Source organism: Aulonocara sp. 'chitande type north' Nkhata Bay, linkage group LG16 (genome assembly GCF_057382095.1).
Source record: "Aulonocara sp. 'chitande type north' Nkhata Bay isolate Kocher_YH1m ecotype deep benthic linkage group LG16, A_spYH_male_GT1.1, whole genome shotgun sequence".
NCBI lineage: Eukaryota > Metazoa > Chordata > Actinopteri > Cichliformes > Cichlidae > Aulonocara > Aulonocara sp. 'chitande type north' Nkhata Bay.
The window spans coordinates 22,636,639-22,657,277 of NC_141359.1; the positions used below are offsets into that span (position 1 = coordinate 22,636,639).

The following is a 20,639-nucleotide window of genomic DNA, read 5'->3' on the forward strand; positions in this document are numbered from 1 at the left end:
GAAACAAACCATTGAGAATTGCCCACTTGGCCACCAATGAAAAGACTGGATTGGATTAGGGGCTGCTCAGACCTCCTTGGAAACCGGATGCCAGTCTGCTGGAGTGATGGTGATGGTTTTGTTTCTTTTAAAGGCCCTGTCTTTTTGAGAGGCCACCGTTTATCTCCATCCACAGAACTGATGTTGAGCCGACCCTGTGTCTTTAAAATCAGAAGTCTCACGCAACCAAGCGTAGTTGCAAAACAAATACAATGTTTAATTCTTCATGCAGGCTTTATATGCATTTGGCCATAGATGAACTAAATTAGGGTGTTTCTTGTCTTTTAGTAGAGGTGTTGGGGTAAGTCGGAAATGCTTTTGTGTCACAGGGCTGGCTTGAAAGATGCACAAAACATTCATTTAGAACAATTTGATTTACGTCAGTGAGCTAATCATAATTCTTTTTTTATCTTCTCCCCCAAATAAAGATATAAATAACTACCCATTAGCTTTAAAGAGACCATGGGTTCTCTAGATTTCGTAGGGGTATACTTCAAGAACCTTACAAGTACCCTTGTCTGTAAAGCAAGCGATTAGCCATGTAACAGGGTACGGGAGAGGAAATCACTCCCCTCTGGTGACCTCTGGCCTCTCATTTTGACTCATGCGTCCTAATAGCTCGTTATTCTGTATTTTGGGGCTCAAGAGTAGGTTGTTATCATGATTGAATTATTTATTTAATCAGTTAATCGACAGCGTTGGCGATAACCCATCCACTATGCGCAATATGGGGCTTTATGCGCACAAATACGTCAAGATAAAATTGCTCACCGAGAGTAAAGAGCTAACTTTTTTTTAATGCTCTGCACTGAGGAGAGATGAGGGAGGGGGCAGGCTGAGTGAACTCCGTCCTCCCATCAGTAATCCCCTCTGTGGTGACGTAAGCCGGGCTGTCTCCAGAGGGACAGCCTTGAGTTTTGGAGCAGCCAGGCGGTCAGTGTGTGCATCCCAGGACGCAACATCAGTGTAGCTGGGGCTCAACTTTCAGCTGATAGCGAAACTTCAGACAACCAAGGAAAACTTGGAAAAATGGGTAAGTTTTACCAACAGATGTTCGCGACGGATGTAATGAACGCCTGTTGTTTTTGTTTTTGTTTTTGTGATGACAGCATAGATCACACTTGGCTCTAACTTTCGAGGTGCACGGATTGTTTAAAAGTACGCATAAGTGAAATTTTACTATTGCTACTAGTGCCACAGAAGGACGTTGTTTACCTGACCCGGTTGCATGAGAATCGGCATTAGAGCAGCCTGCTGAAGCAACTTGTGGAAAGCGATTAGACAGATTAGGACTGTCAGGATTCCTGCAGTCAACTCTGAGCGAGTCTGCGGAGGTGTTAAATCCAGTTCAGTTTTCTGCCTTCACTGTTTCTCTTTTAACTTTTTTTTTAAAAAGGGCCACAGAGGCTGAACTGTTTGGGGAAAACGTTTGATTAAAAGTTTTCACTTGGCCACGCCCTTCATTATCAGTCCTCGATTATCACATTGGTCAGCGGTGATTGATCACGTTGCGCTGATTGAGGTGAAAGGTTGTCATTGTTGTCCCGTCTCCCATCCAAACAGCTCAGCGTGTTTTACTGGCAAAGCTTGATTAAAATGTACTGGAAGCAGCATATTGCATTTGTCAGACGCTCCATGATCGGCTGTTGTGTTGTGCCAGAGCTTGTAATTGCTATCTGAAGGGCTGAGCTGAGACGGTACCAAGTGTTTGCCATCTGTGCTCGCAACCTGGGGGTGCGGGGCTCCAGGGAGGAATGAGGCGCTCATGCCATGGATGTTTAATAACGTTAAAACTGTGATAAATTGGCAACACATCCAAAACAATTAAATGTTAGTTATGAAATGTTCTCAGCTTGCACTGCGCTGGATATTAAACAGCTAAATAATTGTGGCCATTAATGCCATTTTGAGCTGCTGGATTGGGTCTGTGTAACATTTAATACCATGTGTTGTTTGTCACAGTGCAGCTGAGGCCAGGGAAGGACACTGTGTGAGAATGTGTATCAGTGCTCATTAATTCGCTATGAAGCTATCACAGAAGCGCCTTTGTGCTCCTAATTTGGAGCTGCTCCTTTGTGCGACTTCAGTGGCTCTTAATGTAGAGAGAGAAGTTCACTGAATTGCAAGTTGCCTAGCGGATGCCCTGTGAACTAATTCCCCACAGACCCTTATTCAGTGTCTCACAGAGGACATTACTCTGCATGGCAATCAACCTTTATGCATTGTCCACTAGCTAAAGCTCTCATTTTATATTCAAATATGCTCTGTGGCCCTTTCAGAAAATACACGACAGCCTGTTGTGCGCATGAGGAGATTGATTTGGAGACTTGTTAGATGCTGTAAAAAGTCCCCTTTGGTTGAATCAGAGAAGTGCTTTGTGCTCCTCTCAGTGATTTGCTTTGTTTCGTGTCAAGAAGAATTGCAAACACAAAAAGGATCACATGTAAAAAGCCTCGAATAGATATCATGAACCGAATGTGTGTAAGACTACGGAGTGTAGCGGTCATAGAGTGGTTGTGTAACTAAATGTCTAATTTGGTTTTTCTGGTGAACTCCACCTGACAAGTTTTTCAGAGAGATCCTCCTCTGTCCTTGCCCCCGAATGATTTTAACAGTGAACTGGGTTGTGTGAAGACTGTGGGAGGATGACTTGGCTTTCCTCCAGCTCTATTCAGAGGAAGACAGGAAGACATTTTCCGCAAATAACTTGATAAGTTCTTGGTGTTAGTTCTGTGACTATTACCCCAGCGAGCAGTAGTTGGCTGCTATTAGCTCCCTTGATAACTAAACAGGAAGAAACTGTAGTGTTGGCTCTGCTGATTATTTATCATTGAGCCAAACATCTAAAAGAAGAGTGCTGGCATGAAGATGACAGACGTCTATCACGCATGTGATGAACACGCACTTGTTTTTAGCAAGAAAAGCATGTCATGCATAAATGTCCGGTAAACTTTCTTTAATGCAGATTGTAGGCCTTGAGCTATTGTGAACAAGTATGTCAAGCAAAGATTATTTTTATTTTTCACTAAATTTACTGGTCGGATTTAAGACATGTTTGGAAAAACATTTTCGCTTTTGCAGTTTATTTGATTAACATAACACAGTGTCTGTTCTTCTTGGAGCCTGATCCTGATAGCAAAAAAAAAAAAAAGAAAGCAACTTTTTTTTTTTCCTTCTTGTGGAAACTTGTGAAGCTTCTAGTCTCCGTGTCCTGTTTTCACTGTGGAGGCCTTGTGGAAAAGTTCATCAAGGCTGGTCGCTAAACAGATCCAAATGTTACGTCATTGTTATTGAGAAATTCAAGAAAAGAAGAGATAATCATAGCAGACAGTTTTAAATGTGTCTTTAGTTAAATTCTTTGCTGTACTTTCATGGCTCAGTTTGCACTGACTCACATGAACATTTAACGCTTTCAGGAAGTTTCCAGGCTTAAACAGAATCGATCCTGTGTTTTGATGACCCAAAAACACGGGAGCTGGGTGTGACTTGTGTGTGCTCTGTCTACATCAGACCTAGGATGCTGTTTGGAAAGTGTCTAATTACACATCAGCAGTGTCACACATACTGTCACAAACCCATGTGGTGAACTGTGTGCGCTGTGACCTTGCATCCGGAGTCTGAGGAGGGAAAAGACCCTTAAACTACTAATCCCGTGCCAGCAGAGATGTTTTTTTGCACTTTCTGAACCAGAAACTTGTCAACTGATGGTTGAGCAATAACAGAAAGTTAGATTTCTATTTTGCCCCTAATTTTAGTTGAGTCACGGTCGTGGTGGTGGTCATATACACATCCTTCTATTCCCAAGATATGCACAGAAACCCCCCCCCCCCCCCCCCCCCAAAAAAACCCCAGAGGACTGTGAGAATGAGTCACCGCAAAGATGTTCAAAGAATGCTGAGAGCAAATTTGAACTTTGCTGTTTTGTGTTTGCTTGTGTAAGCCAAAGCATTCTGCTGTTAATTCCCATAGATTTTCACTGTCTGAAGTGCAGCTCAGTCTATATAAAGTTTGTTGCTCAAACATTACAACTAATCCCACATTTTATATCACCATCAGAAATTAAATATCCCTTTGTCTTCAGCTTTCAATCTTTAATTACTGTGAATACCCTGCATAATGAGGCAGTTGCTGTCATAGTTACATGATTTCTGGGCTGCTTTCCATTTGGCGACGCATGTGACTGAGCATCTTTGGTAATTGTACAGCGGTTGAGGCCCATGAAGCTCACAAAAGATGCCTTTTTAGTGCAACCAAGACTCCATCTGTTGTCCCCTTTTCCTGGTTTAATTTGTGCCCTCTGATATCTCCAGTTCTTCTCATCTTCAACCCATTTATGTCCCTTTTTAGTTGCTTTTAGTTTGCTTCCTGACAGCCAGGTTAGCCCAGGCACTCATGTTAATTTGTTGCGCTAATAAGTCCTTCGACTACAAAGAGAGCCATTGACTATTGTGACACTAGATGTTAAGAATAGACGTTCATGAGTGGGGATCCTTGTTCAAGCATGTCCCTCGCCACTTTTTACTAAAAGCCTATTCACAGTAAAACAGAAGGGGAAGGCAAGTGTATGTGTGTGTCATTCTGCCATATGCTTTAAAAACTCTATGGCATTGAAAATACTCTCTATGTGCAGGGGGGGAAACAGCTTTTAAGATATGCACAAGCAACAGTGTTGGAAACAAAATATGCCAAGGATACAATCTGGCCTTTATCTATTCTGCTAGACTTCAGAAAGACACCCATGATTAACAAAGTTAAACTGGAAATGCATTATGCTGGCATTAGTGCATGTATGCAGAGTGTAGAGGAGATATTTGCCAGTGGAGTAGCAATCTGTATCAGTGTTTTGTTCAGAGTCAGATGACTGTTCCAGAAGGCCTTTGGGAGATAATGGCTCGGGGAAAGCAAAGAGACGCTGCAGCTGATGAACATTTACTCATTGATCCAGTAGGCATTTGGCCCCAGTGCAGCATTTTCTGCTATCTACAGTAAACCACACCATACTGCTCTAGATGGCCACATTTTCCACAGCACATTAAAAACAAAAACACTCATTGCATGTGGTTTGATACACTTTCTATGTGTCACATGAGCAGGGAATTGAAATAGTCAACAATGCTTTCCCAGAATAATCAATTATCAATGCGAGTTATGGGTAAAAAAGTGAATTGATTGTAATGCAAGTGAGGTGGAATGGTGACTGATTACTTTACACAGAATAGTATGACTAAGCCTAGATATCTACGCTAGCTCTGAACGGTGACCAATGAGCTCGTTGTTTGGAGCCATGGGTTGATCACTAAAATGAAATTTTAGAGCAGGACATGAACTCAAAGGACAAATTCAGTCTGTGCTTTAGAAGCTGTATTGGCAGTTAAATATGGAGATGCCAAACATACAAAACGGAGGGCTCATGCGTGCAAAACACGGTTGTCTTGAGTTGTTTTGACAGAGGGCTATTTTTTTGTCTTAACTAATGTTTCAGGCATGAACATTTTCCAAACAGCATGTGAAACCCATACTTCTTGTCTTGTCTCTAAAGTGTGACTTCTCACCCAAACATTGCTCGTGGAAATTTGGAACGGCTAGAAACAGTTTGCTTTCAGGTGCCATAGCTACTTTGAGCACTCCACCTTTGAGAGATGTTGGATTTTTCCAGGCTCACTGAGTTTGTGGTTTAAACAAATTTATCTTGTTTAATAAGATATTTGGACTATGTAGACATGTTTGGTTGATCACAAGTGTCTTAGCCTGCTGTAGCTTTGGAATACTATTTCCATTCCATTTGTCCAAACCAGTACAATTAACTGAAAGGTGGCAGTGGGGGACTGAACTTCAGATCTATATATATATAGATATATATAGATAGATCTATATCTTGAGTGTATAAAAGATTTGAGTTAGCAAGTGTTAGAAAGTGTACCAGTTAAGGACACTTAAGTGCAAGTTCCTTTTCTATGTTCTCTCCAAGGAGCGATCACTATAAAACACCCATTAGTTAGTGATTCTGTAATTAAAACCCTCACAGTTGCTGTCTTGGAGCCAGAAGTTACCATATTTGAAGGAGTGGGTGAAGTTATCATTTAGCTAGTGAGCTTGGTTGGTGAGCTGTTTCCATAAACCATATGGATGCCATGCACAGGCACACATACCTGATAATTTTAATCCTAAATAACAACTAATAAAATACTAGAAATTAACTCATGAAAAACTCAAGTTATTGACTGCTTTTAAATGCTGTAACTTTGGCCATTTTAACATTTGAAGTCTGCATTTGTTGACTTTTTGAGCCAGTGTTGTGGTCATTAGAGGAACTGCGTTAGGTTTGATTTTCAACCTACAGAGGTTATCACTTGGGGGAAAAGCCAATGTATGGTTTTAGTGCTATTTGCTTGCCTAGATTGTGCCAAAACTAGCAAACCAAATTTTGTGGAACTTAGTGAAGAGGTATGACATTGGTTACATTTTTCAGTGTTTTTACTTCTCTTAAACTTGGAAAGCAATTGGGAATAGGCTTTTGTGGGCCACGGTTTAAATGTAAAACTACTTAGATGAATTGAAAAGAAATAAAGGTGCCTCCAGCTAATTTCACCGTAAGATCATCTGTCAGGAGTGAGAGTTGAATATATTAGTCCGCTTTTCAACTGTGGGAGCCTATAGGGTTGAGCTGTTGGCTGTGTGCCCACTGAGTGTATTCAACCCTCCACAGATAGGCCTTTGTCCTCAGTGCTTTTACGCAGCTGCTAAACAACCGTAAGACAAAAGCATCTGGGGTACCCCAGCACACCAATGAGAAATGCTCACCATATGAAGAGCCTTGCCAGACAGCCTGGGACCACTGGGATGCAGCCAAGTGCTGCGCTTGGGATGAATTAAGCAGGAATTTAAATGAATACTCATGCAATCCTTTATGACTTTTTATTGGCCTTTTAGAATTATGTGTAAAGTCATATTTAATATACCGGTATTAAGATTTTTCCATCGTGCTGCTGTTGCAGAAGAAAATCTTGTTCAAGCTGATTATCAAAGCTTGTTGCTTTCATGTAAGATGCAGGAGATGCACATGACTCCTCTTTGCTAATGTTGTTTTGATTGGGTGCCACATGTGATAAGAGGAGTCATTCTTTACTGCCAGGAATCATTTTCCTGACCAAGTGAAAGATTTCCAAGTGAGAGTTTGCATTGTCTGCTTATTATCCTCCAGAGAAAGGCATGATAGATGGGAAGAGGCACTTCTGCCAAGCAAATGAAAATCAGCTATGGCTGATCTTTTATGAAGCGACAGCTGCAGGAAACCCAGTAGCTCGGGGAGAATGTCGGGGAAGGCTTTTTCTTTTCACACTCAGACTGATTGAAGGTTTGAAAAGATGGATTTCAATTTGACTAAATTACTGAAGTTTAGATTTGACATTAATTTAACTTGAACTACACAACTTGAGTCTTTTACCATGTGCACATTTCATTGTTTTTCAAGAAGCCAGTCGTAGCTTTACTATATGTGGAAAAACAATAGAGAACAGCAGCTTTGGGGTAGAGGAAATCCCAGATGTTTCTGTCTGAAAAACAGCTTGACCTTATAACCACACGCAGACCAGAGGAGAGATCAGTTCGCTGTATGAATATTATAGCTACACCACTGAGAGGTCTCATAAGTCATCTTAGCTTTTGGCCTCTACCGTATGGGAAAACAGTAGTGTAACCATAGAGCAGCAGAAAGTGGAAATAATGTTGGAAAAAATCCTATTTAATGTACAGAGTAAACTTTAAGCAACTGAACCTATGAGATCTCATGTGTTTATGTGTGAAAAGTTTATGAAATACTTGGTGTATGCTTAACATGCCTCATATTTGGAACTAGACCCCCTAGTCACATGGATCACATTTATATGTGTTGCATTTTCATAGCCAATATTTCTGCTTTTATTGTTGTAATTTGACTTGAATGTGTTCAATAACATGTGAGTAACTCGTCTGGTTTCCTGCTGCACTGAGAGCTCTCATATCTCCAAAAACAAGGTGCCAAAAAAGTACAAGAAAAGCACTTTAGACAGTTATTAATCTCTAAAATAATGCAAAGTTATAGAAATGAAAAGCGCAATATGTTTAATGATCAATTACCAAAGCATTATGCATTATTGGTTTGCATAGAGCAAAACATAATCATGGGATAAAACATTGGAAATGGTTAGTGTTTACTCACAGATAATAAGATAGCGTCACAAATGGTGCCATAGATAATACGCTGAGACGCATTGTAATGTCCAGTTGGATCAACAGGATGTTGCAGGATGCTGGTGGAAAACTGCTAATTAGTGCTTAAAGCAATAAAGTAATGGACTGACCCTTGCTCACAGAGGTCAGCAAGAATGGAGTGTATACAGTTACTAGAGAGATTAACTTCTCTTCCTTTCCTGTGATACTCTGTACTTACTGCATATTGTTAAGCACTTAGCCCACATAAGGAAGAACACATCTCTGCGGGGCTGGAAGTATCAGATTCAGGTTGCAACCAACTTTCACATCCTTCCAGGATTCAGCCTAGGATGTGGGACTTTGAGACAGTGGAGGAGCCTCATGTAACAATGGTATTAAAGTAGTGTGTGTTCTGGCTTCTCTGTTGTCATAGTGCTCACAGTGAATCCTGACATGAAGGGGTCTGAATGAGCTGAAAGAAGAAGGTTCCATCTAATAAGGGTTGGAGGGGGCGAAGCAAGAGAGTTTGAAAAGGGTAAAGTCTTGGGTCAGGGGTTGGAGGTTGGCAGCATGAGGCGGAGGACAATAGGATTGGTGGGAGTGATGCAAAGCAAGAGGTCCCAGCCGCCGGGGGAGACACAGAGGAGGGTAGGAACTGTGCACAGGAGGCAACCCCAGAAATAGCTGTAGAGTCTCGTCTGCTGTCTTCGTGTTTCTTTATGTCTCTATTGTGTCCATGTGCGTGTGTTCATATGCGTATACTCTATGCAACAAGTAGGAATACGAAAGTCTCCAGCCACGGTGCTATTTGCATCACAGCAGCTGAAGTGTGAGAACGTTTGTGTTGTCAGGTCCTCACCAGTTTAAGAGGGACATATGGACCATGAAACATCAAAAGGGAAAATCTATTGCTGCTTCTAGACATCCTTACAAGATGGGCTTGATTTTCCTGACAAATATCCTTTGAAGTAATACTCTAAATTTTGTGTGCATCAGCATTTTCCATTAATCTCAAAAGATATGCCTTTGTCAGTTTAGTCATGCATCTGATCGTCAATAACTAAAATAACTGTAGCTGCTTGTTCATTTTCAGGAAAAATAATTTCATTTATTTTAATGTAATTCATATAATTCAATTATACTACTTGTAATTATATTATATTACATATTACAAATAAAATGATATTTGCCAATGTCTGGCTAATATTTATGTCTTGCATGTTTTGTGTACTGACTAAATGTTCAGAGATGAAACGTTTTGGGGGTTTTTTATAACGGGGATTTCATTATTTCCTGGTACAAAGACACATGCAGATGACAGCAAATACAAAATAAACAAACAGAAGAAATATCATCAGTATCATCAGTCATCAGCAGAATTGTTCCAGAATTTCACTACCATATTAATTTCCTTATAATTAAACTTAACTGCTGTCTAGTCACTTAAGTAACAAAGAAAGCATCTTAGTAGTTTTTATTCTAGGCTAAATATAAACATGCTTACAGTGATAGGCATTGTATTTAAAGGACTAACACCCCTAAGAGAAGTCCTGTGGGATTTATTTTTAATCTTAGCGCAGTTTAATGGACCTTTCAACTAGCTTGGTTCGATAAGATTAGTAGTATACACCTTTGGAGCCATAACTGCATTTAGTCTATAAGGAGAATCTTAAAGAAGCTGCTGCTCAAGCCTAAGTGATGAGCTCAGTGATTTTGGTTGTGGTTTTCTGCCCTAGCATACTGCCATTTTCAGCAAATGGCAGCAAAAGATTGCCTGGAAGACTTGATTAGGAGTAGCTAACAACTAAACATGTAGACATTTTTACTTAAGGTTTGGCAGAAATCAAAATTAGTTTGAAAAGTAGATCAAATATTGTGATTAGAATCATTATTTTATTTTTTACTGGGGCATCTTGAACTACTACTACCAACTGCTCTTGGTCCTCAACTAACTTTTTCTATTTGTTTTATTTTGTCTTGATTTCTATGGTAATTTCCTCTTGTAATTTTTAGTTTCTGAATAGTTCAGATTTTTGCGTATATAAAGCACTTCGAATTAGAGCCTGACAGATTTATTTATTTGCTAATCTGTTAATACCGGCATTTAGAGTAGCCAATAAATTGACATTTAAAAAAAGAAGTAAAGACGGACTGGGAAAAACACCCTTCAACCATGTTATAATGCTAATGCTAATGCTAACATCAGAATCAGAATCAGAATCAGAATACTTTATTGATCCCTGGGGGAAATTATTTTTTGTTACAGTGCTCCATTTTAAACCAACATTAAGACAAGACAGACAATACGCTAACTAAGAATAGTACAATATATACATATATATACATACATACATACATAAGTCACTTATAAATAAATATTTGGAAAAGAAACATGTGTAGTTGTAGCAGCAAACAGTGTGTTAAGTGGATGCGTTGTACAGGGAGATGGCCACAGGCAGGAATGATTTCCTGTGTCTCTCACTGAACGAGCTCCTGTGACTGACCAGCATGTCATGGAGTGGGTGGGAGGTGTTATCCAACATTGTCTTTATCTTGGACAGCATCCGCCTCTCCGACACCACCTTGAGGGAGTCCAGCTCCATCCCCACAACATTGCTGGCCTTACGGATCAGTTTATTAAGTCTGTTGGCATCTGCGACCCTCAGCCTGCTCCCCCAGCATGCAACAGCATAGAGGATCGCACTGGCCACCACAGACTCATAGAAAATCCTCAGCATTTTCTGGCAGATGTTGAAGGACCTCAGCCGCCTCAAAAAATAGAGACGACTCTGGCCCTTCCTGTAAAGTGCTGTGGTGTTTTTAGCCCAGTCCAGTTTATTGTCAATGTGTACTCCAAGGTATTTATAGTCCTCCACAATGTCAACACTGACCCCCTGAATTGAAACAGGGGTCAAGTGTTTCCTGGTCTTCCTGAAGTCCACGATCAGTTCCTTGGTCTTTGCCACGTTGAGCTGCAGATGATTCTGCTCACACCACATGACAAAGGAGTCGACCACAACCCGGTACTCTGTCTCATCATCCCTGCTGATGCATCCAACCACCGCAGAGTCATCAGAAAACTTCTGAAGATCAATTTATGTCATTGAGATTACATTGAGTTGAATTTAACTATTAAAATGATTATTTCTTAAATCACAACAGCTTGTTTCACCTCCTCCCGAGGAGTCAGGTAATGAGAGGCATGCACTAAACAAAATGTTACTTTAGTGTCAAAGCAAATTGCTTAATGGTGTTGTTATTGTATCATTTGAAAACATGGAAAACCTCAACAGCTTTTTAAAACTTTTTTGTCATATAAAAATGTTCTGGGGAACTCTTGGTGTTCTCATTACTCCCTGGAATATCCGTCTAGGAAACTAGATAATGGAGGTTGGAGTTGAGACTGGACATACCTCTTGTTGGTTGACTGGGTTCATAACTTGATTGAGGCAGAACACAAAGATAGCAAAGCCTCTTCCAGACCACAGATATCATTAAAAGTTTTAGTGCACGCTGAAAGAAGAACAAACAGTAATGCCAGCACATATCGTTAAAATATGATGTGTATGTGTTTCTGTATCATTTTATCATTGGTTTAAGGTTCCTGGCACTGATTTACTGTTTTGACTCCAGACTGAAATTATAAAATTCTTAAGGATTTGATACTGCCAAGATAACGGTAGCCAAAGTACTGTACGCTAGAAAGCCTGGATAATACAAAGAATCTGTGTCTTTTACTCTACCTCCAACACTTAGGCCAAAACCACATAGGCTACGGAGGTGCCAGAGAGTCAGGGTTGTGTAGTCACTTTTAGAGGAAAAACATGGCTGCCAGGCTTCTCTGAGTGAGTGCTGCTCCATATCCAGCCCTGACACGATAGTAACACAAACATGCAATTAGAGAAGTGCTGAGTCAAAGACCAATGGACATTGTTTGCTTGCAATAAATACAGAGAGAAAAAAATAAATCTGGAATCTGTACGATGGCATTTATACCAAGATATTAAGTATGTCTCTGACAGTGTTATAAATTGAATGGCATGGTTGAGTTTTTGCTACCGTGCTGCACAAAATATGAACAGCTGTATTCTTGTGGTGGAATTCCTGCGTGAGGAACAATGCATTGGTCCATGGGATGGTATTTTTAAACCACCAATGAATGCAGGGATTGGTTTTAAGACCTTATTTTTGAGGTTTGGTAATGGTTGGTTACAGAAACGAAGTCTTGTGTTCATAAGGTCAACAAATTAAGGCTCAACTTCAACAACATCTGGTAAGAATATCATCTTAAACGCTGTTTAAATGAGATTGCAGAGTATCTTTGTTTATCAGTCATTGTGTTTAAAGGAACCTATGGATTGGTGCCATTTCTGACATTTAAAAACCCCAGGATTTGGATTATTATCAAAGGATTAATTGATACAAAGCCCTAGACACAAGTTGTCTTTGGATCTTACTAATTACTACAGACATTTGGAATGACAGAAAACATCCAAGACCAAGATGTTATTTAAGAATTGCACCATTAAAGAATTTGATAACTTTCAAATTTGAACCTGCTCAAACACTGAATTTATTAGGGGGGAAAAAATTGATTTTCATTTGTTCAAAAAAGCCAAGAGGAAGTAAAAAAAAAAACACTGTGGTTTCCCTGTTTTGTGGAGAGCATGTCTTTCTATAATGAGTTTTGGTTAAAATAATTTTTTCCACTGAGGTTTTTTTTTTTTTTTTTTTGTAGAAGTAGTAGTAGTAAAACAACTCAGAGCCTTATATAGATTGAATTGTCTCATGTAATCATAATATGGCAGGAGCAGATGTACTTTTAGATACAAAACTTTGGATTTTCAAATAAATCATATGTTTGATTGTTCAGTAAATGTCAGAGAATTTGTATGGCTTTTGTTTCTCTGTAGACTCCCAGAGCAGATGAAAATGGGTCAGTAAACAAATGAATGGATCTGCATAATGGGTTTGCTGTGCCATGCTTCTGTACCAATCAATAACCTGGATTCATGCCATACATAAAGGGACACATACAAACCAGATTGAGATACGAAGAGGGACTGCGGTTAAAACTAGGTCACTAATGCCACTAGAAAAGAGAAACTCACTGACTACAACAAATGACCAAAACAAAGTTCACAAGAATCTCAAGCTTAAAGATGTTGATTGTTGAAGTTTTTTCCATGAGCACCACAAAATACCAGCTCGCCATTTGGTTTTGCTTTTCTTCACCTTTACAACAGATGTTAACCTTCACAGTTAGTTATTTCTGACATAGTTGATGCCACATGCCCATTTGGTTTAAACTGTCTTCCTCTGTTCTCGTGTGGTGAGCCTGCTTTCTCAGGCCTTTGATGGGTGTAAGTAGTGCTTGAGCCTGGGCACAGACCTGGTTCCATGAGAACTCCTTCCATAGTGTGAGCCAAGCAGGGGTGCAGGTCTTCATGGGTGACTGAACACTGGCGAGCATTCACGATCCGAGTCTCACACCATGAAAGGTTGACCCACAATGAAGCCTCCCACATTTGTATGAGCTTCATCATCATTCAGATTGTGTCCTCAAGTAGGGGCGTGGCGCTGTGTCCACACTGAATCTGAGCTTGCAGCACTCAGGCTTTCACATGATTATTCCCACAGCCTGCTAGTATTTTAGGTAAAACTGAGTGCAGCCTTTCTTCTGGGCTTTATTCATTTGGTTCAGCTCATATACTGAGTTCTACTTTGTATGACATTTTTTTTTATTAAATTTAATTGCTGTAAAAGCACCACCAGTCAACATTCAAAGGATTGACACTATATCGTTTCTGATGATAACTGCAGTATTTAAGTAATACTAATCGTATCTCACTCACTTTGTAATGTCATAATTCCAGTACCGGTATCTGGTGGACAAACTAAATGACCTTATGGCACCTTAACACTGGTCATCGCCCAGTTCTCCCAGCTTCTTTAAGGACATTCAAATGTCTTCTTTGGATGTTGGTTGTCATTTATTCTGTTCTCTGTCAACATTCTGAAAATGCTCAGGTACAAGGAGTGGACTGAAAATGAGTGAAAAAAGTGCAGACAATGTCCAAAGAAAAGCCTTCAGAAGGCCTGAAGAACTATGGCTCAAGACCACTTTAAAAATTACGACAACGTCTGGCTCCTTGGAAGCAAAATGTAAAAGTATGAGGTGAACCTCAAGACCTTTGCACACCATCTTTGTATTTCAAGCCTCTATTTTAACATCTAGGCTCCATTTCGGAGCCACAAGTGACCAAATTTGATAAGTTATCAGCTAAGCTTGGTTAGCATGCTTCCTTAGATTTCACACGTACTGTCTGTTTTGGTATCCTCCTATTGAAGAGGCCATGTCCCCAATAGTACATAACTTTAAGCTATAATTAAATTTAAATGAGTGAGTACAGTTTTCAAAAAGATGGAATTTAGATATGTTCATTTCTGCTGGAGTTTTTAGCACTTTGCTTCATTTTTTTCGTCCTGCTTTAGATAAAAGAAACAAAGAAACAAACAAACATTACAAAAGACATGTGTCAGTAAATACTATTTATACTACTTTTTGCCCGATAGCACTTTTTCACCCAAGTAATGGATGCATTTGCTGTGATAACTATGATCTTTATGCCAAAACAAAAGTTTATTCACAGTCAGAGTTTTTAATGAAAGGCACATGTTTTTGGTACTAAAATCGAGAATTTATTAAAATAAGTCCTAAAGCACATTTTGACCTGTTCTGATCACATGTTTTAAATTTCCTTTCACACAAATGATATAAACATGTTGTTGTCCAAACACTCTTAAAGGTTTGCAGATGGATCACTGGATTGATCTTGACTTTTTAATTTTTTCTCAGTAACGTGAAGCATCCAGTGTCGACCACTCCAGTACATTTAGTCCTGCACATAATCAGGCTCACTGGATGCTTTACTTGAGCTCCTGTTATACCTAATGTGAATCACAAGTGTGGAATCCACTGAATCAGCTGTTAATGCACATATGCAGAGATCAAACACTTCAAACATAAGGAACATGTTGGTTCTTCTTGCTTTAATGGGGCTGATGGTAAAAACGCTTGAAGATTAGTGCAGCATTTGTTGTTGTGGGATCCCTGCTAAGTTCACTTCCCTGACCCCCGAGGCTCCCCTCCCCTGTTGTTCCCCCTCATCTCTGAGGTCTGGTATCCGTGAGAAGACCCCACTCCAACTCTACTCCACCAGCCCCCCCTTCCTCAGCTGAAAGGCCTTTCTCTCATTAGCATGCCCCTGGGGCTTCTCGGCCTGCTGTTGCCAAACAAACACAGCCAATATCTTCCTCACTGTCTCCTCTGGTCATCTCTCATCATTCATTTTGGCCTGGCCCTGTTATTTTCATGAGTTGTTTCTCATGGTGTCGTCGTCTTGGCTTTAATTTCTCCCTCTTTAAGTTTTTACAGGTCTTTTTTTTTTTTTTCTTTGTGATTTTCTGTTTCTTCAATTTTCACATGCTGTTTCCTCTGTTGTCTCTATCAGCCCAGAGGATGCTCTGCGTCCCCGTGTAGGAAATGTAGACGTGCCTTCCTTTCATGTGTCCTCTTTATGATTTAGAAACCACCAGATGTAGGGAAGAGACCGGTCAGAGGTTGCTAATGTATGCTGCAGGAAAGAGGGCATATGGTGCAAATCAGAAGATGAAGGGTTTACCCTTGACCACAACACAACCACACAGCATGCACTCTCGCCCTCTCTTGGACTCTGGTCACATGGGAGATAGACAAAGATGACTGTGTGCATATATGCTTTCAGCCTAAGCTATAGTTTTCACCCACAGCTAAAGTAGTGACTTCCACTTTCTTGTTGTCACCAGATTTCCTCCCATTGCTTTTCTTTCTGAGACAGAGATGCCCAAGAGGAGGAGAATGAGGAGTGTGTTCATGGCATGGGCAAAGATTTCTGTGTCATTATGAGGAAACTTTAATTTAACTGTCGGTTAAGAAACTGTTGATTTATTCAAAGAGAATATATAAAAGTTTTGGTCAAGGAAGGCATGTAGTAAGCTCAAGAAAGTGCTTACCTGACAAGATCTCAAACAAAAGCTGTGATTTACTGTGGAGAGTTGCCTTAACAAGGCAGGACACAATTAAACGATGGAACATAGCAGCAAGGCAAGTGAGAGACGGAGATACAGAAGGCAGAGCCATGCAGGAAGGAAAGAGAACGAGAAACGAGACTGTCAGGGGGAGAAAGGAAGAGAGAATCTGCTGAAAAAAGAAGAAGAAGAAAAAAAAAACATTTTTGCTGGGTAGAAGAAAAACAACCATGGAAACTCAATCAGACGAAAACCAAGACCAGAGGCAGGACAAAAGAGGTACCAATGAGCACTTACAAAGAGCCAGTTCAGTTCTTTTCATTGCTGTGTTTGCTGGGGCTTTAACCTTCTCCAGCATGCTTGGTTTCGTTTCAGCTTTTGCTCTTTGGGGGATTTTAAAATTTTAGACCAACATCCATGCTTCACTGTTTTGTTTGAACCAAAGTTTTCAGTTCATTTGCAAAATTGCCTGTGCATGTTGTGTGATCTAATTAGTTTAAATCTGTGGGCTGCTTTCAGCAGACTCCACTCCTGCAGCAGGAGGGACAATGTGTTGCCGCAGGTCATCATCGCACTAGCGTCACAGGGTGCGTTTGAGTTGTGTTTTCGGGGAGGACTGATGATTAATGAGGCGGATGAGGGGCGAGGACAAAGATAAATGAACCTGACATTAGCAGTGTTACATCAATAGCCTTGAGTAGTTTGTACACTAAAGGGGGAGAGAGAGCGGGTCATTAACTTGCTCATCACCTTCTTGTAGGAATCAACAGGACTCCTTGAATTTTCTGTCGCGCTTTGTGAAATAAGACAAGCAATTTAAAAAAAAAAAAAAAATACAGTCATATGTCTCAGGTTGCTGACAATGTGATGAGGTCAGTAGCTTTGCAAGCAGATTCAAATTATCATGTTTTTTTTAGAAACAAGAACTAGCCTTTGCATTTTTTTTAAAAGTATTTTTGGTTGATGCATAGCTTAGCTATTTTAACCCAGTTAAAGAATGAAGAAAAAGAGACTCAAACTGATGACACTACAAATGACATTATAGTTAGATGACAGAGCTTCCCAGAATTCCTTATTTCCCTTCTCCCCACATGTACATAAAAAATGATGAGCCTTTACAGTCAGCACTGCCTGTTAGCGTTAATGAACACATCCTATATGTTTGTAAGTCTCCCCTAGCATGTGCAGTCAGGGGAATTGCAATCAGTCTTTAGGTTTCTCTTCTGAAATCGGCACAGTGAGACCACCTCTAACGAATTTCCATGCTCCCTCATCTCTTGAGAATTACCATTATAGCCATTAGAGCAATTTTAACTATCGCTCCACTCAGCAGAGAGTGTGGAAAAATAAGACTCTTTTTCATAAGTGGTGTTTTGGCAGTTTGCCCCAATGGAGCAACAAACAACAATACTTAGCATTAGCTGTAAACAAACACATCTGTTAGCAATGAGCCTAGATTTTTTTTCTTCTTTTTTTAAATTGAAACTGGATGGTGTTTTTAATGGAGCTGGAAGCCAGCTTGTTGTTTGGGGAACTGGGAAGAAATTGAGGGTTTGCAAACTGTTCACTATAAATTGTGTGTATCCAAGTATGTTTATATCTCTGTGGGGGTTTTGCTTGTATATCATATGCATACTTTTCTATGTGCATATGATTATGCAGTGCTTGTTTATGCTTGTGCTGTGTGTTATTCTTTGTTTGGATAGGTGCAACTGTGTTTGTGTCTGGTATGTACCAAAAAAAAAGAAAAGTCCTCCAAAACACCGCTCACATGTGGTGCACATTTCTCTGTTCAGCTAAAGCAGAAAATAGGCATTATTCCACATTTACCAAGCATCCCAGCTAAAGATTTTGATTATGATTATGTTGGCTTGATGACTGTGGCTGAGGGATTGAGGGTGGCAGTGATGCAGCAAGGTTAGCTGAAGGGGTTAGTGATGACTCAGATCTCAGTGGGCAGTGTGTGGTAACTTCATTGGACAGATAAATAAAGGAAAGACTGGTAATGATATTACTCCCTGTATGCCTACTGGTATGTGGTAATTTGATGAAACTAGATTTTGCCCTTTATAATCCCTTAACAAAATTTACAAGTGATCAAATTATTTGTTATCCAACTCCAGAAAAACAAAAACAAACATATGAAATAAGAAAAAAATATAAAAAAAATAAAGAATCAACCTGAAGGGTAATCTGTGAATCTGCCAGTCCAGTGAGACACCCAAGTTTTCTTTCTCTTCTCATTTATTGTCTCGAGCTACTGCTGGCTATCAAACAAAGGAATGAAATGCTCAAAAAATGAAGTAAAAAACGCCCAAGCAAAAAGACAAAATAACAAAACTGACACCTAGTAAATTGTGGTGCTTTTGGACCCCTGGAGGTCTTGGACCCAGAAGCAGTTCCACACTTTACTCTCATTAGCCGTATGTCTCTGTCTGTCTTCGTCTCGGTGTGTTAGAACTTCAGATTCCAGCTTGCTTTGCAAATCATGTTGGTCTTAAAACGCTATCTCATTCACACGCTGACAATCTGAGATGCTTTGACAAACAGGATCCTCCTGGAGTGTGAAGCGGCTGCTGTGGCCCATTGTGACTACGCTGTGTACAGTGCTGGAGGGGCACACAGGATGGAGCTCAGTGGTGAGCTTGTCCTGGGCCTGCAGCCTGTGGGCCGGAAGAGCAAGGCCGTGGTTTAGTGCTATTCTGAATGGCCCCTGAGAGTCCAGTGTGATGGACAGTCTGGGGCTGCACACACTGGCTCTTTGTATCCAGCCTTCTTGGACTCTCGCTTTCTTTTTTCTTTCTTTTCATGTTTTTTTTCTATTTCTCTCACACAATGTCACCCACACAGACACTTTAAAAGAAAAATCACACAAACATCTTTTTCTCCCTGTATCCTCGTGATACAAATGTGTCAAATATAGCTTCTGTTGTAAGGCCAGACTACTACTGCTGTCGCAAAGAGATGGACAATAGAGTGAGAGGAAGTGGTTGGATGCCTAACTAGGAGTATTAGTCAGGGAGCAGGAGCATGTGAAAGTCATCAGAGGAAAAGGGTCCAATGTGATTTTCATTTAAAGTCATCCACCCAGAGCCAGTGGGATCCCTTCATTACAAGCTTGTTGTTTAGAGAGTCACCAGCTCCTACTGTTATCCCCCTGTGGAGGAGGAGGACTTTAGCTAACACAGGGATTTGCAACATCCTGTAACATCCTGTATTCAATGTAATCCCGCACTGTACTCTCAGATAACAATCTATTTTACAATAAGATACACAGATTACAGAACTCTGTAAAGTTTTGTGTGATTCGTTTGTTGGCCTTTGGACTTCTTTCATGGAGTTAGATGCAATGATCCTCTAAACTGTCCAATAACATTAAACAGGAGTTGTAGCTATGAAGAAGTACTGCTTCTTGTTCCCAGCCAAGAACTATTGTTTGTACAGTTGACCAAAACCTTTGAACACCACAACACGCATCTCCATCATAATCTTGGTTACTAACTAGTGACAGTAAACAAAAGGAAAACAAGTACTTGTTTAACATCTAAAAATAGTGAGACTCTTGTTTACTTTGCCCGACTTAATGGTTATTACTTCTTGAGAAAGCTCATAATAGATTTTCCAGTATCATTGTTTCCTTAGAGATATTTTAGAAATGCTGTTAACATTAACCACCATGAAATGCCTTCTTAATAGATTAAGTGGTTACATTTTAAAATGCATTTTACTATATATTTAGCAGCATAAATGTCCTTTAAGCAGACTCAGTTTCAAGCCTTTAACCGAGATATTTTATTTTCCACAGCAGTTCCACATAGTTATCTCAAAATAAAACAATATGAATTCACATTTCCATAGCACATTTTTACCCACTCTGCAGGATGAATTAGGTGCATAATAACAAGTGATTACATAAATCTCCAGTGATGACAAACAGGGATGCTTGCTTGCATGCCATTGGCTTGCATTTTTCAGATAAAAGAAATATCACCAACAATATTTCACCACTAAAACCAGCCTGAACCTTTGACAAAAGGCAGGATAGAGCCATGCTTTCCTGTTGTGCATTTAGAGATGCTCTTTTACATATCTTGGTTTTAAAGAGTGTTTATTTAAGTTACTATTACCTTATCAGCTCAAAGCAGTCTTACCATTCCCCTCTGACCTCTGACATTAAAGGACACTTTTGCCAAGAGAACTGCTGCTCATGGGATTTTTTTTCCCCCCAAACAATTCTCTGTAAACACTAGAGATGGTTTTGGGAAAACCCAGCAGTTTGGGAAATACTCAGACCAGTCACTAACCACGTGACATTCAAAGCCGTTTAAATCACCTTTTTT

The 20,639-nt window shown here is 40.0% G+C and overlaps 1 protein-coding gene across 3 annotated transcripts in view; it reads left to right on the forward strand.

The window, feature by feature from the left end:
- The first annotated feature begins 917 nt into the window (after window positions 1-917).
- Window positions 918-20,639, forward strand: part of gpm6bb (glycoprotein M6Bb) — a 30,043-nt gene continuing 10,321 nt past the window's right edge. The window contains exon 1 of one of the 3 annotated variants that reach the window (XM_086267104.1): window positions 918-1,072. In XM_086267104.1, coding sequence (XP_086123230.1) covers window positions 1,069-1,072 — 4 coding nt within the window. In that variant the 5' untranslated portion in view covers window positions 918-1,068. Of the gene's footprint in view, window positions 1,073-16,116; window positions 16,579-20,639 lie in introns of those variants that run through there. The other 2 variants (XM_086267103.1, XM_086267105.1) reach the window with 2 other exon arrangements.